This window comes from Parasteatoda tepidariorum, chromosome 8 (assembly GCF_982258835.1).
Source record: "Parasteatoda tepidariorum strain Cologne lab strain chromosome 8, Ptep-v5.0, whole genome shotgun sequence".
Lineage (NCBI taxonomy): Eukaryota > Metazoa > Arthropoda > Arachnida > Araneae > Theridiidae > Parasteatoda > Parasteatoda tepidariorum.
This window is the reverse complement of record NC_141762.1, coordinates 80,091,149-80,115,034: the sequence shown is the minus strand read 5'-3', so window position 1 is coordinate 80,115,034 and position 23,886 is coordinate 80,091,149. Positions and strand designations below refer to the sequence as shown.

General features: G+C 28.7%; 2 protein-coding genes and 1 long non-coding RNA gene across 3 annotated transcripts in view; 1 reads left to right on the top strand and 2 right to left on the bottom strand.

Moving 5' to 3' along the window:
- Positions 1–3,110: 3,110 nt before the first annotated feature.
- LOC107442817 (uncharacterized) lies at positions 3,111–10,516 on the bottom strand. The gene is made up of 3 exons (XM_016056474.4): positions 10,357–10,516; positions 6,596–6,787; positions 3,111–3,374 (listed from the first exon to the last, which is right to left on the bottom strand). The coding sequence occupies exons 2-3, from the start codon at positions 6,765–6,767 to the stop codon at positions 3,244–3,246; spliced, it is 303 nt and encodes a 100-aa protein (XP_015911960.2). The 5' UTR covers positions 6,768–6,787; positions 10,357–10,516; the 3' UTR covers positions 3,111–3,243.
- Positions 9,850–23,886, top strand: part of LOC107442815 (neurotrimin-like) — a 99,926-nt gene continuing 85,889 nt past the window's right edge. Inside the window, exons 1-2 of the mRNA XM_087149638.1 lie at positions 9,850–9,862; positions 10,798–10,821. Coding sequence (XP_087005764.1) covers positions 9,850–9,862; positions 10,798–10,821 — 37 coding nt within the window. The remainder of the gene's footprint in view (positions 9,863–10,797; positions 10,822–23,886) is intronic.
- Positions 17,905–23,581, bottom strand: LOC147806472 (uncharacterized). The gene is made up of 4 exons (XR_015435910.1): positions 23,397–23,581; positions 22,067–22,146; positions 20,834–20,906; positions 17,905–18,066 (listed from the first exon to the last, which is right to left on the bottom strand). It is a non-coding gene; the product is annotated as an uncharacterized LOC147806472 (long non-coding RNA).

Here is a 23,886-nt window from a genome sequence, read left to right as displayed (position 1 = left end):
TCTATTTGCTCTGAATATTTGTTCATCAAAAATATCACATACTTCAGAATTTATTTTTCTTGCTTAGCAAAACATTCTTTTAAATTTTAGAAAAAAACATTGTATTACAGAAACCCATTGAACATTTTTTTTGAATTTACTATAACCAAATGAAAAAAAATCCCTTTCAAGTAATTTCTTGCAGCTTCTAAGTAAAAAAAAAGAAGTTCTGCGAATTTCGTACTGAATGACCCACAGGATCACTTTTTGTGTAAGTATTATTGATACATTTTAGGAATAACCTGTAAGAAAGACTCAGATGGACGTTAATGAAAAAAAAAACAATTTGTACACAATCTTAAACAACGTCTGCTTTCTAAATAAAAAGTTAATAATTACATTGAAAAAAAATATTTGTTGAGTTTGAAGAGTTATGCAGTTATGAGATGAAAATAAAGGAAAATTGTTTCAATTTGCATATAAATTAGAAAATTCTTTTACTTAAAAAGCGTTGCATTTTTGGACATTTCAAAATACAAGAAAAATATTTTTTTTCTGAAAACTCTTTATCTTTCAGATATTTATGAGGTTTACCTTTGCATTATTTTTTTTGTGTCTCTTTTATTTTTTTATATATCTGCATTATTTTCATTTAGTATTATTTTTATTTTTTATAAATTACTTTTTTCTGCTTTTGAAATGAATTATTAGTAAGATTTTAACTAAATGTTACCTTCTTTTAAACACATCCTTATACTTTGAAACTATCGACAATACAAAATTAGTTCTAAGGTATTTTTTAAATTTAATTGAAATATTATACTTTCTATTTCAATATAAATATATATATATATATATATATATATATATATATATATATATATATATATATATATATATATATATATATATATATATATATATATATGTATATATATATATATATATATATATATATATATATATATATATATATATATATATATATATATATATATATATATATATATATATATATATATATATATATATATATATATATATATATATATATATATATATATATATATATATATATATATATATATATATATATATATATATATATATATATATATATATATATGTAATATAGAATTTCTCATGCGAGTCTTTCTATATTAACTGGTAAGCTTAAAACATATGTTTCTTATCAAGTTTAAGATGTAAAAGTCGGTCTCTCACAAAGAGCCATAAAAAGTCAAGATGAACCAGATAAGGCCAGATAAAAGATTATTTTCTGAAGTTAATGGGCAATAATTCGACGATGAAGATAGTCCCAGAAAGTTCCCACTGTCAGAGTGGCGAGATACTTTTAGTGAATCAAAACCTTTAAATTTTATAAATTGAATGACGTTTCATTGAGATAAGAAGATGCTTGCAACCACGTCCTCTCAGAATCTTACTTTAAAAGCTCAGGACAGCAAAATTGCGTGTCTTTTCCATATTTTCAATGGCTAGATAAAGCTGGGCCAAATCCAAACAATCCCTGCAAAGGGGGAAACCTGATGTAAATATCCCACGCATAATGTTTGCAATACTCCATCTAACGAAATAAAATGCCTTTTTAACAGAAACCGCCTATGTCTCTTCAATTATCTAGCCTTTAAAGACATAACATTACATATATATATATATAAATTTAATTTTTTTTTCTAAATTAATATTTTCTTCGTGAGATTTACCTTAAGATTTTATTTTAGACTACTTCCAATCCAAAAAGGTATTCAAGAACAATAACTAGTTTTTCCTACTCATCTCAATACTAAATGCTTTGATTCCTTATTGTTTATGGTGTAATTATTATTCTTTGGCTTATGTTTTTATTTTTAAGATTATTTGTATCGGAAATCTCTCATATTATTTTTTTTTACTCAAAATAAAGGAGTTCAAATTCTTATACCTTATAGGGGATAAAAATGCACATATTATTGGGTGGGGTGGATAATATAGTCCTTTTCTCTAAAACTACTGAAATTATTCATTAATTAATAGCATGCGAGCCGCAATGACTCAGGGAATATAGCGATCTCCTCACATTGATGTGATCCTGGTTTGAATCTCAGGGGTGATTGGTTGATACAAATTCTGCACCCTGCTCACACCAACTACCCTGCTGAAGTAAAATACCCTCAGTGTTAAGCGGTTCATCGGTTAGAAAGACATTAACGCCAGACTAACCGCTAGGGGTTTTCATGATTTTCATCTGCATGCCATGCAAAATCCGGGTTGGTTTCAACAAAAAGTCTACCACGAAAGCTAGCTTGTCATAATGTTAAATTAAAGAGCTCCCTTGTCGTCTGAGTTGGGCTCAAGATTACAAAGCTATGGAGTCACACATTGATAGTCGAAAAATCAGAATTGCACAGTCTGTTCAACGACACAGTTATAAAATAAAGTTATTTAATGTCTGGTAACTAAATTTTCAGCAAAATTTATTGATGCTCTTTTAAAATAATGGACTTAATTTTCTTTACACTAAAATTCTAATTCAATCTAGTATTTATTAATAATTAAAAAATAAAAAATTTATGAGCAGAAAAAGAACAAAAAAAAAATTAGTATGAAATTACTAAAAATATACATAAAATTTGTATTCACTTGAAATAGTAATTTCAACTCATTTGACAAATTAACTATTCGAATTTATCATTTATTTTTATAGTCTAGTTCATCAGTCCCACACTTTATAGTTGATAAGCGCATTTCTCGGAGTAAAAAAATCAAGACATGATAAAAAAAAATATTTTTTAGTATATGTAAATAAACTTTTTTGAACATTTACAAAATTTAAAACAAATATTTTAAGCATTAATACTTTGAGGAAAATTAAAAGAATTGATTAATACTCGAAAAATTTTTTTAAAAAAAATAAGAAGAAAATTATCTACTTAGCAATCAGCACTACAGAGTTCAAATTAGACGTAATAATAGGACGTTTAAATAGTTGCAAAAATCATATCAGAAATTAAATGCGTTTCCTATAAGTTACTGTATTTTCAGTTTTTATAAAATTCTTACAAAAACTCTAAAATACATTTAACCGTAAAAACAATATTTTTCTCAGTTAATATAGATTAAAACAAATCATCAATTCCTCATATTTTTTATTGGATATGTCTCCGTTATCATAATTAACACAAATATTACATTACGAACACATTTTCTAAAATCATTTGCCTTCTTTATAAATTCGGGAAAATATTAATATTGCATTCTCGTCTACTAACATTCTTCACTTGATGAATCATCATCTGGTTTTGTACAAACATTATTAATGCACTGCAAGCCTTTAGCACATTCTCTATCTAACGGTACTCCTCTATAGGGTGGAGGACCACAATTTCCACCTTCACCTAAAAAGAAAAGAAAGCACATTAGAACTTAGTTAATTTTCAAATGTCATTTAGGATTATTAAAGTCAGGATTATATACAAAGTGTTAGAACAAGCTCATCTATAGATTACGAACAGAAAAACTGTTTTACTAATTTCAAAATTTATTTTCTTGTACTTACTAGGCCAAAAGTGATTAAGTTTGATCTCTTCGGAAGGAATGGTCCAAGGCGACAGAAGAGCTTAATGATAGATTTTTGAAATTTGAATTGCCCACTTGAACAAAAAACTTGATGCAATGAAGATGCTTGAGCTATCTAAAATAGCCATGGGCTATAACAACCTTTTTATTAGTCAATCAGAGGTTCTGGCCTACACAAGAGGGCTCCACGACGCAAAAAAAGCGCAAAAAAATCTTGAGAGCGTAATTGAAAAGAGTGCAAAAATCCTACGCGGAAATTGCAAAGAGCGGAATCAAAATGGGAACCTCTGGGTTGACTTCGAACCACGTGCTGGTCGTTCGTCCTGCCGTCCCGTGCACCTCAGAAGAGACTGAAAAAACCCTAAAAGAGCATATTGACCCATCGGCGCTAGCTATTGGTGTCAGAAATATAAGGCCAATCGAAGAAGGAGGTATTGCAGTTCGTATGGTGTCCAAGAGGGGCGTGAGGAAAGTCCAAGAAGAAATCGCAGACCAAGGTCTAGATGGCAAACTAAAGTGCTCAACGCCTCCAAAGAAATTTCCAAGAGTCATACTTTTTAACATCGAGAATGAAATCGAAGAAGAAGAGCTAAAAGAGAGGTTAAGTGACCAAAATAATGAAATGGAAAAAGAAAAATTTGAAATCTGCTTTTCTATAAAATCCCCAATAGGCACCCATTGGATAATTCAGACTGATCCGAGCGTATTTAAGAAAATGATGAGAAAGGGAACACTGAAACTTGGTTGGTCCATAATCCGACTTAAAGAATACCTAAGACCTCTTAGGTGATACTAGTGCAACTGCTTCGGACATATGGCACGTGACTGTACTAAGACGGAAGGCTGTGCTAATTGTGGTGACGAAGGACACAAGAGAAGTAACTGCAAAAATAAGAGCAAGTGCGATAATTGCGAAGCGGCAAACCGAAGATTCGGTTTATAACTCAACCTGAACCACTCAGCACATCAAAGAAATTGCCCATCTTTTCAACGAGCAATAGCAAGTCTTCGATAGAAAATCAAATACTAATCAAATACTACCCATTTATTTGTTAGCCGTTTAATGGCGTCCTCCACCCCTTCTAAATGTGCTAAACTTTGAGATAATGTATTTCAATTTTTGTTTAACCACCGAACTGGTGGCCCATTTTGTGATTTGTATTTTTAATAAAGTTCTAAAGGGTTTTTGGAACCTTCCGATCAGAGGATGCCTCGATGGGTCGTCGTGTGACTGCTGTCTGCTTGGTGCCACACTCCTAGTGAGTCGTTTGCAGCTGAGTATGGCACCGCCGCACCCGACTAGGGATTGTGCCCTTCGGCCTGCTCTGCCCATCGAACGATTGTGTTGCTCTTCGTCGGGCGTGACTTGGGGCCATGGATCCTCGTGTCCATGCACCGTTGGGTCCTCCGACTGATTCGAGGATTGCACCAACGATAGTCTCCAGTATTTCCCGGATGCCCCCTACGGGGGCTGGTCAGGGTCAAGCATCGCTCTTCGGCCCCTTCGATGCTGTAAGTGCAACACTTTTAGCCACATGGAGAAGGACTGTGAGAACGAGGAGGTCTGCGCAAAATGCGGTTCGACAGGACATAGAATGAGCGACTATAAATCTAAGAGTAAATGCACTAATTGTGCCATAGCCAACAGCAAATTTGGTTTAAATCTGAATACGAATCACCCAGCATCAAAAAGGTCATGCCCATCGAACCTCAGGGCGATTGATAGACTCAAAACGAACATCCATTACTGAGCCCTCGATTTTGTGAGCCCAATCGGGCGTCCTCAATCTGTTCTTGTAAATATTACATTGATTGTGAGATCACAGTTGCGATAAATTATTTTTGATTGCATTTTTAATAAAGTTTCTGTTGGTTTGACTCAGAACCTTCCGGTCGGAGGGTGTACTCGAATAGAGGTATGGCTCGACTGCTGTCGACCCGGGCTTCCGGCGTCTGCAGGGGTTTGGCACTCGCGTCCTGTGGTTTCAGGTCACCTTTAGCCGTCGAGGCGTAGTGGTGCTCAGACGTGCGTGACTCGGGGCCATGAACCCTTGTGTGTCCATGCACCGTCGTCTTCGCCGTCTGATTCGAGGAGCTTCGTAATGACAGTCACCAGTATACTCCGAAAGCCCCCTGCTGGGGGCGGGACGGGTTAAGCCATGCAAAGTGTTAGGCTTACATGTTTACATATCAATGCGTGCAAAATGTTTATATATTAGTACTTGGTTTTGATTATATTTGCATCGCAGTTCTTGTTTTTGGATTAAAAACAATTTAACTTATTTTAAAGATTGTCAAAACAAGTTTAAAGTTAATTTTCGCAAAATTGATGAGCAATTTTTTACATGAATACTTTTTAAGTATAGGTAACAAGCATATCTATAAATTATGAATGAAAGAGAGGTGCGTTTTTGAATTTAATATTAGTTTTTAGATACGTTTAAGGTCTGATTACACTGACGCTGAATAAATTCGATATAGGTGCAGGTTTACATTAGCCTGAATTTTTTTGAATTATTTTTTATCTAGACTTAAGTAAGTTCATTTAAAATTTTTCGATTAAAATACAATATATATTTAGCTCCAATTAATCAATATATTTAGTTCCATTTCATAGATTTTTTTCTTTAAATTTTATTTTAAAGCAGAAGTAATTGCATTATCGATCTATAAAACAATTATTTTGAACGTTATGAAGACACAATTTCTTGTAGAGTAGTAAAATTGACATGGAACGTTCGTTATTTCCAACTTCAAGATTGTCCTTAAAGTATTTTATACATTTTGTAAGCTTTGCTGTAAATTTATAATATTATGACTATGATTTATAATGATTTATATTTTGTTTAACTTTAAATTTATAATTGCATTTTAGCATTTTAAAAAATGAGTATAAATCATTCAGTCACCTTAGAGTATTATTAAAAGAATATACTTATTATAGAGTTCTTTCTTTGGTCTCAACTACATATCAGTCTTTCACTTCTAAATTTAAAATTTAGTTTAGCAAGAAAAGAAAAGTAAAAACTAAGTATTATACCAATTTCAGTATAGCACACATCACAGCATTTGCAAAGACCTCCCTTCTTTTTCACTTCATTTGATTCACAATGTACTTCTTCGCATTTAGCATTTTTGCAAAAATTTTTTGTACATGCAATTGACTGTGCAATTGCAATGAGAGCCAAAAATATAATAAGTTCTTTGATCATTTTCTAAAATTGCCAGGTTTCTAAATGAAAGGGAAAGAAATAAATTGTTAAAAAAATTACATGTAAAAATAAAAAATAAGTACGGATCATGCCTAATTAATGTTTTGAATATATAAATTCGATTTCTTGTATTAATTCATTTCAAATAAGCTTTAATTAATTGTCGATTAAAATATTCTTTCTTGATTTTAAAATAGAGCTTAATAATAAAGGAGTGCGATTTTGTGTAGCAACGTAAATTTATATGACATCCTTGTACTATATGTTTCTATTTAATTTTACAAATGACATATAAAGCCACACAAAAAATATTAAATAATTTATAGTATTTTTTAACAGTTCACGCAAGGAAATAAACCATTTTTTTTTTAAAATTGTGCTGAGATATATTTCGCTTCTTCTGTTTATTTCTAAATTGCAGTGCATATCGTGTAGTAATCATATTCAGTATATAAGAAAAAAATTATATTGGATTTACATGAAAAAATTGAGCCCTGACACCATTCCTGCAAATTTTTATGAAAATTGACCACTTGAATGCAAAGAAGATAATTTTTTTTCAATTATTCACATTTTTCTTTTCCCATTATTAATATTTTTCGTTATTTATCGTTTTTTTTTTTTTAATGGAAAGCCATTTATTTGATTAGATTTTAACTTTTTCATTTCGTATGTTGGTCTATAGAGATGAAAATTTCAAAAACAAAAATAGTTGAATCAAGGAAGGAAATTTTTCTTTACTAAATTTCGAAAATGTTATTTGAAATGATATTTTTTAAGTGAAAATTTTCGCTTTTCGCTCATTTTTACCTTATATATTCTAGCTTCTATTCACCCATTTTCTCATTAAAACATCTTCTTCTAAATAACAAATACTTATCAATATTTTTTCAAGCGAGTAGGTAAATGATGAGGTACCGGCAAACAGGAGGGTTCCTTATTTTAATTCTTCCATTTATTCCGAGGAACTAGAGACATTGAAAGTCTTGATAGATGTACATATTTAACATAAAGGCAGATTTTGAAAATATTTACCTCTTCAAATTCTGAGGGAAAACTGAAAAGCTAAAAATCGTGTTTTTTATTTTTCTTACAATTTCTTAAAATTATTTCATACAAATTTCAGCTTTCAACCTTATTTTTCTACCCCTAAAGCCTGTAAAAAATGAAACTTTTCACACATCATTTTGGAGAAAAAAACGGTGAAGTGTGAGAGGCCTTGGAATACGCGTAATCAAATTTTAAGAGATTCACAATATTAAACGTTACTGAATTCACTTTTGTCACCCACTTTTATACAAAAATAAGGTCAATTATTTCAATTTTAGGGTTAAAAAGTTCAAAAATACAAAATATGCAGAAAAAAAGTTCAAATACTGCGATAAAGAATATCTGAAAATGGTTAACGTCCCGATGTTAAAGAAAAATATTAAAACTCTATCCTAAAACTCACTTAATCTGACTTCTGTTCCTATATTAAAACCTTCAACATGCCCATTAGAAAAAAATTTAGTGGTTAGAATAATCACCCGCCCTCGAAGAGATCTCGAATATTTCGCAAGAAAATTTGAGTGATTCAGAGTACAAGACTTTTCTGAAGGCCTTTTCCGATTTTAACCAAAATTGTGGTTAATTATTTTATTATTAGGGAGTGTTTTGATGGGTAAAAGGAAAATTTGAAACAAGCATATGTAAGAAAAAAGATTAAAAGGAAAACAAAGCACAAACTCAAGCTCACCACTGAACCTTAAAAATTGTGCAAGTAGTTACAACAGTTATAATATTGTTAATACTTTTAACTTCTTACACAATTGTCTTAATGCAACAAAGTATTGACGGTTAATCCAAGTTCGAAATATTTTTATAAGAAAATTTATACTTTATGACAATGTTTTACTTTATCTAACTTACTAGTGTGTTTACTAGTAGCAGTTGGAGATTTTACTACCTCCCGAATAACTTGGAAGGAGAAATTTCAGCTGAGGATGTTTGCTGCTCCAAAATATCAGTTTCAATACAAACATACCTTATTTACTCGCAATTATAATTTATATAACTTGCTGACATAAATAACCGAAACCGTATGACAATTATTCATTCATCCTGTGAAGAAAGTAATCCTGTACAATAACATACATCAATTGTTTAACAATAATTAACATGGATACAAAAATAAAAAGACAGTTATCACATTTTCTTTCCTTCTTCTTTTTTATGTATATAAGACAGTATTAATACATTAAAAATATTACATTTTTGCTGATTGATTATTGAGAAAAAGGAAATCTTAGCTTAATCGATAAAAAGAGTTAAGAAAGTTGCAAGTTAAAACATTTTTTTTAATAATTTGATATAATCCTAGTGAATTTTAACTTTGTTCTTGCTGTCTTTATTTTTACTGATGGATGAAATTAATTATTAATTATTAATTAATGGATGAATTTAAAGGATGAAATTTTTATTTCATCCTTTTATTTACTTTTTTACTTATTTTTTAATTTTAATATTTTGCAGAATTTCTGTACCCCACTTTGAAAAACATAAATAGAGTAAATAAAATAAATAAGTAATATAAAAATGAAACAAATAAAAAGAAATAAAATAATGAAATTAAAACAAAATAAAAATGTACAGAAGTTCAAGTAATATGGCCATACAAGACACATTACTGACGTATTGAAAGTTTCATTTCGGATATAGGGTTGAATATTGCCTAATCATAAATTATGGCTTAATTCAAGAGCTTTCAAATGGAAGAAACAATCCCTTTAATAAGAAAAATTATTTGAAAAGAAAATTACATTGACATGTATTTTAAACAATTCATTAAATCTAATATAGTTCCAACAATCCAAGATTCTTATTAGCAAAATATAATTTTAAAAACTTTACTTTTCCAATGAAAAAAAAACAAAACAAAGCATTTTCGAGCGAAAAATTAAGCAATAAAAATTATTTTCTTTTTATAAGAAAAATTATATTACGAAAAATTCTAAATTATGTTAAAAATCAGATTTCTAAACTACTAAATGAATTAAAATTCTTAATTTTATTTGAGTATCTAATTGAGAAAAAACTCAATATGACTGGATTATGTACTCGTACTTAACAATAGTATTAATAATATTAGGAAAAAAAAACAGATTCTGTAAACGAACTCTTGTAATTTAAAAAATAGAAAATCTTTAACACCCGTATAAAAAAACAGATTATGAAAATTCCATTTTTTTAACTATTAAAGGAAAGAAAATCCAATTTTATTTAAAAACTATTAAAAAATATTCAATAGGACATACATCGTAAAAATTATTTTAGGAACAAAAAAATACTATATCCTTATAAATTGATTATAAGATAAAATATAGAATACAATATAAAAAGATGAATATGAAAAAAATTGAAGATAATTTAAAAAGTAGAATATACTACACAATATAAAATATATGATACGCAGTAGAATATAAGATAAGTTTATTATATGTTAAAAAGTAAAATATTATTTAAAAAGTGGAATAAAATGTAAAAATTATAGCATAAAGTCTAGAGCAGAATATAAAATTAGAGTAGAATATAGTATTAAAATCCTTACCTTAGCTAGAGGACGAAGACAGACTACTTTGAAGATGATTAGTAAAAAAGTAATATAACGCTTTCCTCTTACGAAATAAAGAAGTGCTGGAGACTCGTGCTTAACTTCTTATTGGATCTAAAATTGAACTGCTGAACCAATACGTCTGACTTTTACAATTTTAATGACTCTTAGTACCATCAGTCATAACTCAAATACAATTTCTTCAGATTTTGTTTGATCTATTACGATAATGAAGCAATGTAATTACAAATCGTGCATGATGCAATGTCAATCATATTTTCACTTGATTAAAAAGATTCTTATCCTCTTTTTACTCGTGCATCAACAATTTTCCATTTATCCATTGAAATTGAAAACTAGAATGAATATTTTGCACCTGTCTGAATTGAAGATTGAATAAAAGATTGCTTATTATTCGATATTATAAAATTGTTTCAGTTGATTTTTCATGTATTGTAAATGGTAAGTTAAATTGCTTATAAGTTTATTTACTTAATAATGAGTTAGAAGAATTATGTATTGTACTAATACTATTCTTAACAAAAAAACTAAAACACTATATTATTTCTGTTATAATTCGCACAAATGATCATTCACGGTGAAAGTTGCCAGTACTATTTTTTTTATTAAAATATTCTAAAATTACAATTAGGAGGAGTTTGCTACCATGTTAAAGGGTCTTTAAAAGGAGCAGTTTCATTATTTTTGTGGTTGCTAACACCAAGCGCTATCTGTTGATTGTTTAGTATACTTATCATGGTCGTTGAACAACCTACTCAATTTTGAGAGTACGCCTACCAATGAACTCCTTAGCCTTTTAATTTTGAAACTAATTCCGAAGACAAGGGAGCTCCTGGGTGTAGTATTTTGAGAAATTTGTATTCGTGGATGACTTTTAGATAAAATTAACCGGCATTCACGTTACATAGAGAGGAAAATCACGAACACTTCCAACGGTCAGCCCGGTGGCAAGATGACTCTAACCAATGATCCGTCTACCACTAAAAATATTTTTCTTCCGCCCTGTGGGCGGTCCGAGCCGTGTGTGGAATTCGTATCGACCAGAAAGCAATGCGAGTCGAACCCGGGTAACCACATTGGAAGGCGATCGCTCAATATTCTGATCACCACGGCTCGTTTTGTATACAGAATTAGAAAATGGCTATCTTGACCGTACGCTAATTAGTATCAAAATAAGATTTTTCAAAAACAAGCATTAATCAGGTAATATTTCCCGAACGATTTTTTTCTAAATATACTCATTATGAATAACGATGACGTGTTAAGTGTTTTTAATTTGTTTCAGATAACATATAGAAATGTTAAATCATTGATATTTAGCCATCGGTTTTAAACTTTTTACCTCTGAATTCGAAGATCTATCATTTAACAGCTACTAATTACCTTCAATAAACTAGCATGAGAAGCTATGGATAAACTAGTTGCCAAATCATTTTGCAAGTGTTGCAATATAATGTCCTTTTGAATGAGAAATTAATTTAAGTCAAATTCAAGCCCTTTGTATGCATCTGTTTACTATTCTTTAACATATTTCAAATCTCATTATATTTTTTTTTTGCCTTGCTTACACCAGTAAAAAAAAATATATATGCAATAAAATAGTTTTAGTACAAGCAATAAAATATTATATCAGGAAAAATTGACTGGAATTTTTATTTTTTGTCGTTCAAGATCTGAGTGGTGTCGAGTTAGAGCACACTGAAGGACATAGTGGCTAGAAGTTTGCATGCTTGCAGGACTAAGTGCCCCTTTGTATTCTTGCAGTTAAAATTCGTTTTTTTTACCGGTTATTAATGTACCAGTATTTCACATGGTTTTTCCCTTAATGGCATTAACCTGTTATCGTGAAACTTTAAGCAATTAAATATGTTACATAAACAAACGCATTGCCGAAATCCCATTACTCTACAATACTTTTTCTTGGTGTTGGGATTTAAAAGATTTTAAGAGAAAGGTTAGAAAGGTTAATTTGAAATATTTTATTAATATTTTCATATTGTAAATAAGAAAAAATGAAAATAATTAATTCTGTAATAAAACAAACAAAAATATGCTAAGGATTAATCTTATTATTAGCATAGAATATGACAGAACGCCCTGGGATTTGAACGCGTAATCTTGGTATAATCTTGGCACTTCATATCATCCCACAGGACCATACTCTGCGTAATGAGAATCAAGCTTCTATCTTATTTCCAAGGTTTTGCATAGGGTGCACAATAGAAATATTATGGCCATTTGTGCAACACCTAATTCAGTGTGTGAGCCTTAATTCATCTATAATTTCCCAGCTTTTCTTTTTGTGTGTGCGTGTTTAATACGTTATAACAAATGATCTGACCAGTTCCAAAATAATGACTGTGCATTCTTTATGTATATTTAGAATACGTGCTACAATCTTTTATAGTAAATAAAATAGTGACTTTACTATTACGCCCCCTTGTGCTCGAACTTATTTGCCTATGACTCTGAGGCTTATCCTCGTGTGTAATTGCAATAATAAATAGGGCAAAGTTTGAAAATTTTCAGTTAATATAGAATCGAAAAGTATGCCTTTTTGTATATGTGGAAAAAAAAACATTATAATTAGTCTTTTTTGTGCCTGAACTAACTTTTTTATAATTTTGCGACTTTGTTTCCTTTTACTTGCATTAAAATAGTAAGAGGGGAAAATTTTTAAAATTATAGGTTAATATAAAAGTATATGCATATTAATGTATACGTAGAAAACACAAGTATTCTTATTTTTCATAGTATTCCGACACTTTCTTACATAAAAGGGATTATAGAGAGAGATAATTTAAAATATTTTATTAAAATTAGCATACTGTAATCTAAAAAAGAAATATATTTTAAACTCTGTAATAAAGGAAAAAAATGCTTGCCAATAATTAGTCTTTTTACTTAACTACAGGTGCGAAAGTACGCCCCTGGGGTAGAACTTATGTACTAGAAATCGACAGTTTGTCACTTCATACTATGCCGCGGTCCAGGTTGGTGATCAGGCTGCTTAAGAAAGAATCAAGTTTCAATGTCAATTCGTGTGTTTATTCATTCATTTGTATAGTGTGCACAATGGAACGATATTGGCCACATTGTGCAGGCTTTAATTCTTCTTCAATTTTTCGGCTTGGTATGATAGTTTAATACGTTATAACCATATATCTGACTGATTTCAAAATTATAGATTAATATTAAGAGAAGCTATTAATTATGTATTGTTGGAACATGTACTATATTCTTCTATTTTTTATAAGGAGAATATTGACATTACAATTCTTCATCCTCGATCCTGAACTACTTTGTTTATGATTTTTCAGCCTTGCTACGTGCTTTCTCATAGAAAAAATAAGAAAAAAATGGTCAAAGTTAGGAAATGATAGGTTAATTTAAAAGCCTAGTATAGACATTTATGTATTAGCATAAATTTCATAATAAAGTGCATGATTCAAAATTTTAGAGCTCTTTACAAAAAAAGTTATCCCACGAAAAAAATTTTTGAAAATAAGTTTGATTTAAATATCAGTAATTTTTTAAAATCAAAAATATGCTCAAGGCTACCAGAATATGATAAAATGTACCGTGTTTCTTGCATTCTGGGATATTTTATGAATTTAGGCTATATATAGCACTGAAAGCAGTAATTTCTTCGCTTTTACAGAAAATCTAGAAATTTAGAAAAAAAAATTCTGAACTTTTAAATGTTTATTTGAAACAATAATTTCAAATTCTGAATTAAAATGTGTTCCAAATTGTGGAATAAAGATTAAAAAGCCTTAAATTCTATAAAAAAGCATTAGTTTATTTTTATTAGTAATATTAACTTTACAATTTAAAGCTAGTAAGTTTAGGTTGATTAGTATTTTAAACAATATTATATATTGAATGACACATAACGCATAGTAAACTCTAAACTAATAAACATATTAAAACAGCTTGAAGTCCTGTATTTTGATTAATTTAATTTTGAAATTCACGTTTTACAGTTGCATACAATTTTATCTCAAAAAATACCATGTTGTTTTTTGTAAGCTCTGATAGATTTCATTTGCTGAGAAATAAGGATAAACTGAGCGTAGAAATGTACTTTTGATGAATAATTTTTTAGTTTTCCCCAAAAATAAGTTTACCAAACTAAGTTCGTAATGATTAGTGTGAATAAAGTTTGGTAAGCATAAAATAAAAATATAAAAAAAGAAAAACTACTGGCAAACATTTGATTTTAACATAACGTTTTACAATAATATATCAGTAAGTCTGAATTAAAATAATATTACTGTAACCTGCCATAGAAATATGTCAAAACTAAATTATTTTAATTCTTTAAGAGTTAAAATATTTAACTCACTTCCAATAACATTTGTACTTCTATTTTTGAAATAAAAAACATAATAATATAACTGAATAATAATGCTTATATTATAAACTATAAAAATATGAAAAAAAAATCGAGTGATATTGCGATTTCCTTACACAATCACGTACAGCATGTCCTGTAGCTATAATAAATACAAGTAAGGAAAATTTCTGTTACTTCAAGAACGAAGATATATTCTTTTTCCTGCAAGATTGAGTTATTGATTGCGCTTCAAAACAGTACATTTTATTTCTTCTGAGAACCTCAAAACATTAATCATTTTTGCTATGTTACCTCATAAGACATAAAGTGAAACAAGTGATTTTTAGAATAAGAAAATGGCGGGATAGTTATTTTTATTCAATTTTATTTCTTATAACTCGTCATTCACACTAAAAAAACGAACCTAACAATATACCAAGCATTTAGTGAAATTGTATTTAAAAACAATCCATTGCTTTATATGAAATTGCTTATTTTCTTAATAATACTGTTTGGTTGGTAGGTGTCGTATCCTCTATTGAATCATATTTCATGGTGTGCTTGAATAGTTTTTGTTATTTCTATGGCATTAAAAGAATATAAATCCTCTTCTGTGGGGTAGTTTAAGAGATGAAGGCCTGCAGCGACTGCAGGGCAGTTAAACACATGATATGGTGTCAGTTCCACATTAAGACACTTGCCACAGTTTTGATATTTTCTAGTCTTATCTGTAGAAATTTTCATGTTTTAATGATGCTTTGTTCTTAGTCTGATGAGAGTAGTGGCTGTCTTCCTATCGATGTCAAGATTAGTTATTTGATTGTGGGCTTGGATTTTAAAGGGGGTGAATAGTCTTGACTTTGCAAAAGCATTTGCATCTGCCAACGTGGTTGGGATTGAATTTTGATTTAGATCTCTGGCCTTTTCAGCCAAGGAATCAGCTATTTCATTGAACTCTAGGTTCACATGGGCGGGAATCCACAGTAAGAAGCAATTTTTCCGGAGACGCTGAAGTTGTCCAAGTTGTTCTATGATATTCAGGACAAGGCTTGAGGTACCTTCGCTGAGGGCCTGTAAGGCGGACCTGCAGTCGCTGAAGATGGTGATACCACTAAGCTGCTCCGAAGGTTCAAGATTGATGTACGTTTCGATAGCCGTAGAAATGGCTATCAATTCTGCCGTAAATTAGATGCGATTTTAATAATACTGTTTAATACATAATTTATAACAATAGAGAGATTTTGAGGAAAATTTGTCTAGCGTGAACCTTAACTCGAATTTTTCTTTCTCTTGGTCACACTGCGATTTGTAAGGATGATTTTACATTTCATAATATTTTTTTTCTCTCTGGATAATTTATATTACTCATTCAACATTATCTATCGCTAATAATATCTTATTGGGCTCTAAGTTAATAATATTTATTTCTCATTATATTTTTCGATAAATGACACTCTTGCTTTAACTCTTTTTTCTTTTTCCTGGATTGAACCATGAGATAAACAAATTCAAATTTCATGACAGAAAAGTACAAATAGAAATTCAATTTGATCTCAATATTAACAAAACCGTAAAAAGCAGCCGGCATCGCAGCACATTTATTACTTTTTTATGTGTCACGCATGAATTGATTTTGAAGTGCAATTGATTAATTTTCAAATACAGCTATATTTCTTGTATTTCGTCATGACAAACAAATTCCTAATATTTTCATTGTAATAATTATATATATTTTTAAGCGACAAGATCTTTGTTATATCAACTTCTCAGAAATAAAACAACTTCTCAGAAACTTTTACTAAGAAAAGCTCTATACTCATGTCCATAAAGAGCTAATTCGAAAAATAAAACATACGCGTACGGGCAAGAAGAATTTGTTTTTCACATCATGGCTCATCTTCACTGCGTTATAACTCTCGGAGAGAATAAAATTTTCCATGTTATTTACTGAAACTTACTAATACTCAAAATGCACCAGATGGCAATCCGTTCGTATTTTTTGTGAAAAAAATTGTACATAAACCATTCTACCCCTCATGATTTTCAATGATGACCCAGGTTAAAATTTTTGCTGGAATTTGTTTGCTAGACAAGCATATAATGCTATGCACCAGCTAAAATACCAGCATATACTACCATAAATCTTTGCTGGTTCCAGCATAATTTCTAGCATTCCATACCATGAATTGGCACACTTTATTGCTGGTCCAGCATACAGAAACCAACTTGTGTTGCTTGAATATCTTGCTGGTCCAGCATAATAAACCAGCTTGTGTTGCTTAAATATCTTGCTGGTCCAGCATACATTAACCAACTTGTGTTGCTTGAATATCTTGCTGGTCTAGCAACAATCAAGACCACAACTTGCTTGTTTTTTATGCTTTACTAGCAATAATTCCATAGCAACAGATGCTTTTTTTATTGCTATTCCAAGCATAATTCTCTACCAACAGTTGCTTGAATATCTTGCTGGTCTAGCAACAATCAAGACCACAACTTGCTTGTTTTTTTATGCTTTACTAGCAATAATTCCATAGCAACAGATGCTTTTTTTTATTGCTATTCCAAGCATAATTCTCTACCAACAGTTGCTTGGAATCTTTGCTATTCTAGCATAAAAATCCGACCACCAGTTGCTTGAAATCCCTGCTATTCTAGCATTACTTTCCTACCACCAGTTGCTTGAAATCTCTGCTATTCTAGCATTATTTTCCTACCAGCAGTTGCTTGAAATCTCTGCTATTCTAGCATTATTTTCCTACCAACAGTTGCTTGATAACTTTGCTATTCCAGCATTATTTTTCTACCATCAGTTGCTTCAAATTTTTGCTATTTATATTACTATTATTAATTTCTTATAATCTTTGCTATTCTAGCATTAATTTTCAAATTGTTGCTTTAAATTTTGTTATGTTTAATGCTTTCCTACTAGCAATTATTTTTACTCTTTCTCTACTATGAAGCCCACCTCTCAGGCTTGCTTTTTAACAGTAGGATTATTATGTGTGTATCTAGGATCCCTTTTTTTTTTAACAAATATTAAATATGGTGCAAATACACCTTTTTTGATATTAAATAACAAAACCACAGCTGTATGTCTAACCACAACTCATTTAAATTTTGTGTAAAATATATAATTACCAGTAATCATTTGATTGATATTCATATAAGAGAAGACAAATAAGAAAACTTAAAAAAGATTTATTTTGTTTAAGAATCATTAACTTTAGCAATATTAAAACATATATCCTGGATTTTATCAGATATATATCTGTTTCTTTTCTTCATAGCCTCCTCCATTTCTGTGGCAGTAACTCCTCTTTTCATTAGATATTCTCTCATCTGACCTGAAATAAAAATAAAATGTTAATATGGAAAAAGGCAAATAAAAATATAAAAAAGTTTTTAAAAAACAATAGCACTTGGAAAAGTCTTAACTTTGCTAAAAAAATCTGTTTGTTAAAGAGCAAAAATATTCCAGCTGTGGATGAATTGATGTCTATTTCTGAATAGTTAAAAGCTGAACTTTGTAGTAGTTCTGGTAGTTCTTCAGTAAAAAATAAACAACAAATTTTTAAATCTTTACAAAAATTTCATTTAAGACAATATTTAGTTTGAACTTTCACAATTTTAAACATTTATATACCATCTAAGTGATATTTTAAACATCTTTCATTGTAAAATTTTACATTAAGTAGCAGGAAAGCTTCTGCAATTTTTTATATGAGCATGTTAGTCGCTACATTGCCTTTACCTGGGTGACGAGTATATTGTGTAATCCCTGCCATTCAGATATGTATGACGTTCTTTTTTTTTTTAAATTAATAGAAATTTCAAAGCAATTTATGAAATAAGCTCTGAAATATAAATATTGGATATATAACACAAAAATATATGCATTATACATTATTGGTATTATCTCATTACGTCCTGACAATATTTGAATTTTGGCCTCATAAGAAACTGAAGCGAATACTCCAATAAAATAGTAAAGTTAAACAGCAGAATCTATGTTTTAACCAAATAAACACCTTTTTCGTATCTAAAAACTTAGTGTAGGGAAATATTTTATCAAATTTATAACAAATAGAACTACACTGTCTCCACTACTTAAATTAGCAAAGTTGCAAAAGGCAGAAAGCATATTGTAATTAAAACTGTTGTGATCAGGATTAATTAATGATATCAGAGCCAAAGTAAAAACAGTCATTTATGTAATTTCAATCAGACACATTTGTTAAGACATTCATAAATTAATAAAATAACTTTCAACTTATAAATTAAAATAGTTCTCATAACACACTGTTACATTCCCAGTCTTTGCCAATGCAGTCAAAGGAAACAGAATATAAACAAACAATATGACAAATTTTGAGACTTCAAAGGAAGTGGTGTTCAGCAAGTGTGGAATTTAAAATAAAGAAGTCAGGCTTCAGAATATATTTTTAGTAAATGGATTGACATTTACTTTCCTTCTTTTGCTAATACTATTGACACTGAAATAAAATTTCAGATGATTAATTTTAATTCAGATAACTGGTAAGAAAGGCAAATGTTATATTATTCAAATATTACACAGATGTTAAAATCTCAATTGTGAGTTTTTTTGTAATTTATTAATGCATCTATTGCACAGCAGTATACACCTTTTATGTTATAAAAAAAGTTTATCAAATGAATAAATACCTTACTCAATAAGCAATGCTTAAATATGCTAAGACCATTTTACAAGGAGTAACCCTATATTTATTTATTAGGAGGAGTAACCCTATTAATTCCTTTTTTTTTCTAAAAGATTTTCTGTAAAATGGATTGAGTAATAAACTCTCAAAATAAAAGTAAAATTTAAAGAAAAATAAATATTACTTGATTTAGTATATATTAAGGTTAGTTGGTTTAAATTAGATATTTTAATTTTTTTAATTACAAAGTCATACAAACATTGTTTTAAATTATTTTAATATTTCCAAAATGCTTTTTTTTTATATTAAGATATTTTAACAAAAAATATTTAAAATTCATTTGTCTTTCCATTTTATATTTAATCTAATGCTACACTGTGTTTTTAAGAGGATGTCATACCATGGGAGTAATTTTTCATCACAAATTTTGTTTCAATTCCATAACTAGACCTGAAAAATAACTGCGCACCACTGTGGGAAGTCAAAAAAAAAAAAAAAAAAAAAAAAGAAAAGGAGAGAGAGAGAGATGAAACTTAAATAAAAAAAACTAGTACCTTTTCCCAATCGTTATATGCATATAGTATACATATAACCATTTAATGATCCAAAAACATCAAAATTGAGACTCAAGATAACATAATTTTCAATTCTATGTCTCCATTATGACTTGTACAGTACTCTGTCAAGCTTTTTCTGAACGATACTTATTTTGTGAAAATTTAGACATAATTTTTGAAAATTAAAAATTATATTAAAAAATCAACACACAATTATAATAAAAATATGGATTTATTGTTTCCTACGAGACACATAATAAAATTTTAAGAAAAAATACTTTGTGAAACGACCATTTTTTCCTGAAGTTGAATTTGTGAAGGTAGTAAATTCGGCTTGGACAGACCCCTGTTGCAGGTAACTTAAATTTCACTGATGGATCAAAATTTTGATGCTTCAGTATCTATCAATTTGGCTTGGAAAGATTCATGTGGAAGGAGAGTTCCATCACAATTCCCATATTTCAAAGTTGCAAGGAATAGATTAAATTTATTTTGCCTCTCCAAATATTTAAAAAGAAAGTTCTTTTAATTTAGTATGTTTAACAAATTTTTCACATATTTTTATTTTTATTGTTAAATTAACTTTTTATAGTCATATTATCTCTAATATGAATCTTTTGCAAAAATATATTTTAAACTAAGTAAAAAATGTCCAAATGAAAAGGACCTATTGCTATCAATTACAGAAAGAAAAAAAACGGGGGAAATAATTCTTGGAGTTTTCTTTTTCCACAACATAATTTTGTTTAAAGTTTCCTTAAGCAAAGCAACCCCTCATTAAAAACAATCATCCCTCCAACACAAACACTAGATGGCGTGATCAAAACCTTGATTAACACACAATTTTAAACTAAATACTTAAGTACTTCACTTACTTCCTGCCAATTCTCACACCCTTCTGTCCATGCTGTCAGTTTATTGGCTCCTATGTCCTCTTCAATGGATTTTCTAAATCAAAATAAAACATTCACATCATAAATTTAAAGTTATAAATATTCATAAAAAAATAAGTTTTATAAATAGTTATTGGAAAATGGGTGATTAACCAAATTTAATATGAATTGTATATTCTGAGAGAATATACATATTTCTAACTGAAATGCTAGGTAGAAAACATAAGTTAGTTACTCTAAGTTAAGTCACGATTAGAGCAAATGAACACATAAAGAATAAGTGTTAAAATTTAAAAGTATTATTCATTGGTTTAAGTCTCAACTTAAATAAAATTTTTTTAGAGAAATCAGCAATTTCAAAATTCATGAAGCATTCAAATACAAGTTTTTCCAAATATCCACTGATATTCATAGCTTTGAAATTTTTGTTAATATATTGCTGTGTTAATAAAGCAAAATTGCATTAATACTCGGACGGCAATAAATTATAGCATTTTCTAAATAACAGTTTAATAGAAAAAAATTTTTTGGTAAAAATTTTTTAGAACTACGAACAAAGTAAAAATATGTTGTTTTTTTTTTCATCCTTCATTTACGTCTTCATTACAAAAAGCGGTATTATTTAAAAGAGAATGGATTTATTTTGCAAAAAGCATTTCAACTAATTCCTATAAAATACAATCCTTATACACCATATTTTCATTATAATATAGGAATGTCACCTTTTAAAGTTAAAATACAGCAGGTAGATTAACTAAGAGCCACACATGTATTTGCTCATGTAGACAGCATATATGCTAATTTTTATGTTCTACGAGTTGTGATCAGTAAATTCAGTGTAATTTTTTTATCAGTAAACTTGATAATATGTTTTCAGAAAATCAAATACTTTTAATTGTTAGACACAAAATAAAGAGCACAAATAAAGAGCATATAGAAGTGGTTATTATAACTAAAAGCACAATTCAAGAGTCTGAATATCGTATTAAATGTAATCAGGATTTTAATAACCACATAGCGATAGTAGTTTTAACTGTCTAAAAGCAGTCAAAACCCCATTTGAATTTATAAAAAATCGGAGAAAATAAGGTAAAACTAAGCGTAATCACTGAAATTTGCGTAATAACACAATAAAAATATTTGCTTTTTTAAAACCATTTGAAATTCCAGAGCAATAACAATGGAAAAAGCAATTGAGAAACAACATAGATTTACTTGTGTTTAGAAGCTTTCCCTTGTTGCATATCAACAGTCAGCAGGCTACATCTGGCTCACTAGTCGCAGGCTGTGCACCACTATAATATTTCAAATATAGAGCAAAAGAAACAGCATTAAAATAAATAGAAGTAGATACCTACACTAATAAAAATAAATCTAATTATAGATGAAAAAGCTGAAGATAAATTCACAACACCTTTTGTTATAGTGATTTTATTTTAATCAACCAACTTAAATTTTTTAAAATTTCCTACATTTTCTTTTTGTTTACTTTGCAAAATAATTTTTTAAATCCCGGCTGTGAATTCGTGAATTTATTATAAATAAATTTAAACATTTCTAATGTTAGCTATAACAAAATTAAAAAAAAATATTGATTACATTGATATAACAATGCTCAAGAAAATTAATGATTTTTAAAATGTTTTAGTCCTTACATATTTATAATTTTTTTTTTTTTAAATGTATGTACTTATTTAAAATTATGCAAATGCCATTGACAAATCAAGCATGTTTTTCAAAAAGATTCAAATAAAAATAGTTAGGTTAAAAATAAATATTTGAAATAATTGATAGACATTTATAGACTCTAATTTGTAATATATTTTTGGTAATTCTAAATCACAAATTTGATTCATTATTAAATTGTTCAAATTATTAATTGTAAATCACAAAATTGTTCATTATTAAATACTCTGAAATTAAAATTCAAAAGTTTTGTTTACTTAATATTTCCTTTAGAAAAAATTATCTTAAATAAAATAAAACAGTTAATTTTTTTTTCTTCTTTTTACAAAAAGAATTTATTTTAACATTACATTTCAATAGAATAGGATAACAGCAAGCCAAAATTTTAATCATAACTGCGAATAAATAAATTTTAAAATAAAAAAATTATTTTAATAGAAATTAAACAAACGTTACTTTAACATTATCTTCAAATGCTAAAACTATTATACAACATGACGCAAACAATTAGAGAAATTAAATATGATTTAAAAGCTAATTTCGTCACACAAAAAAATTAGGACGGTAATATAAGTATTTAAGATGCAACATTTTTACTGTAAACTAAAATAAGACTTAAACAGAATCTTTCTTAAAAGAATTCAAAATGTAAATAGACAGCTAAGCCTAACTTGATTGCAATTCAATGCTAATAACAACATTATAATATAGATAATAAATGCGCACGCATTATTTAAATGAAGGGGATATTGTAGTTATGATAATCATCCCTAAATGAAACTCAAATCAACTATTAATAATAAAGATAAAGTACATTTAAATAATAGTGATAATAATAAATAACATAAAGAAAATTCACCTCATTCATATGAATCTGCCGCCGCCATGTGTGTAAACAATTGGAGCAAGGTGCAAACGAGTTTAGTCATGAAGAGAGCGCACCAGTTTTACGGATCAAAAGTTGAAAAAGTTCAGTAAAAATTCACTAATTGAAGGGAGTAAAAGAACGTTCAGTCTATTTAGTCTCAGAGAGCGCATTTTAATAGAATTTTATTAAAATGTACATTTTTTTCTTTTCTTTTTTTTCTATGTTATTACTGGAATGCGCTTTTTATATTGCATATAAATATTTATGAGAAAAGCAACAAATAGAAAAAACAAATTAACTCAATTAACTAAATATAATCGATGAAAAATAGTTTTATTGAATAAAATTTTCAACTTTTTAATTATTTATTTTATTAAGAAACAAATTTATTATGACATTCAGTTATTTATTTAGTTTATCAAAAATAAAAAAAAACATAAATTTTTTTATTTATTTTCCTTTTTTAAACTAGCTCGTATTA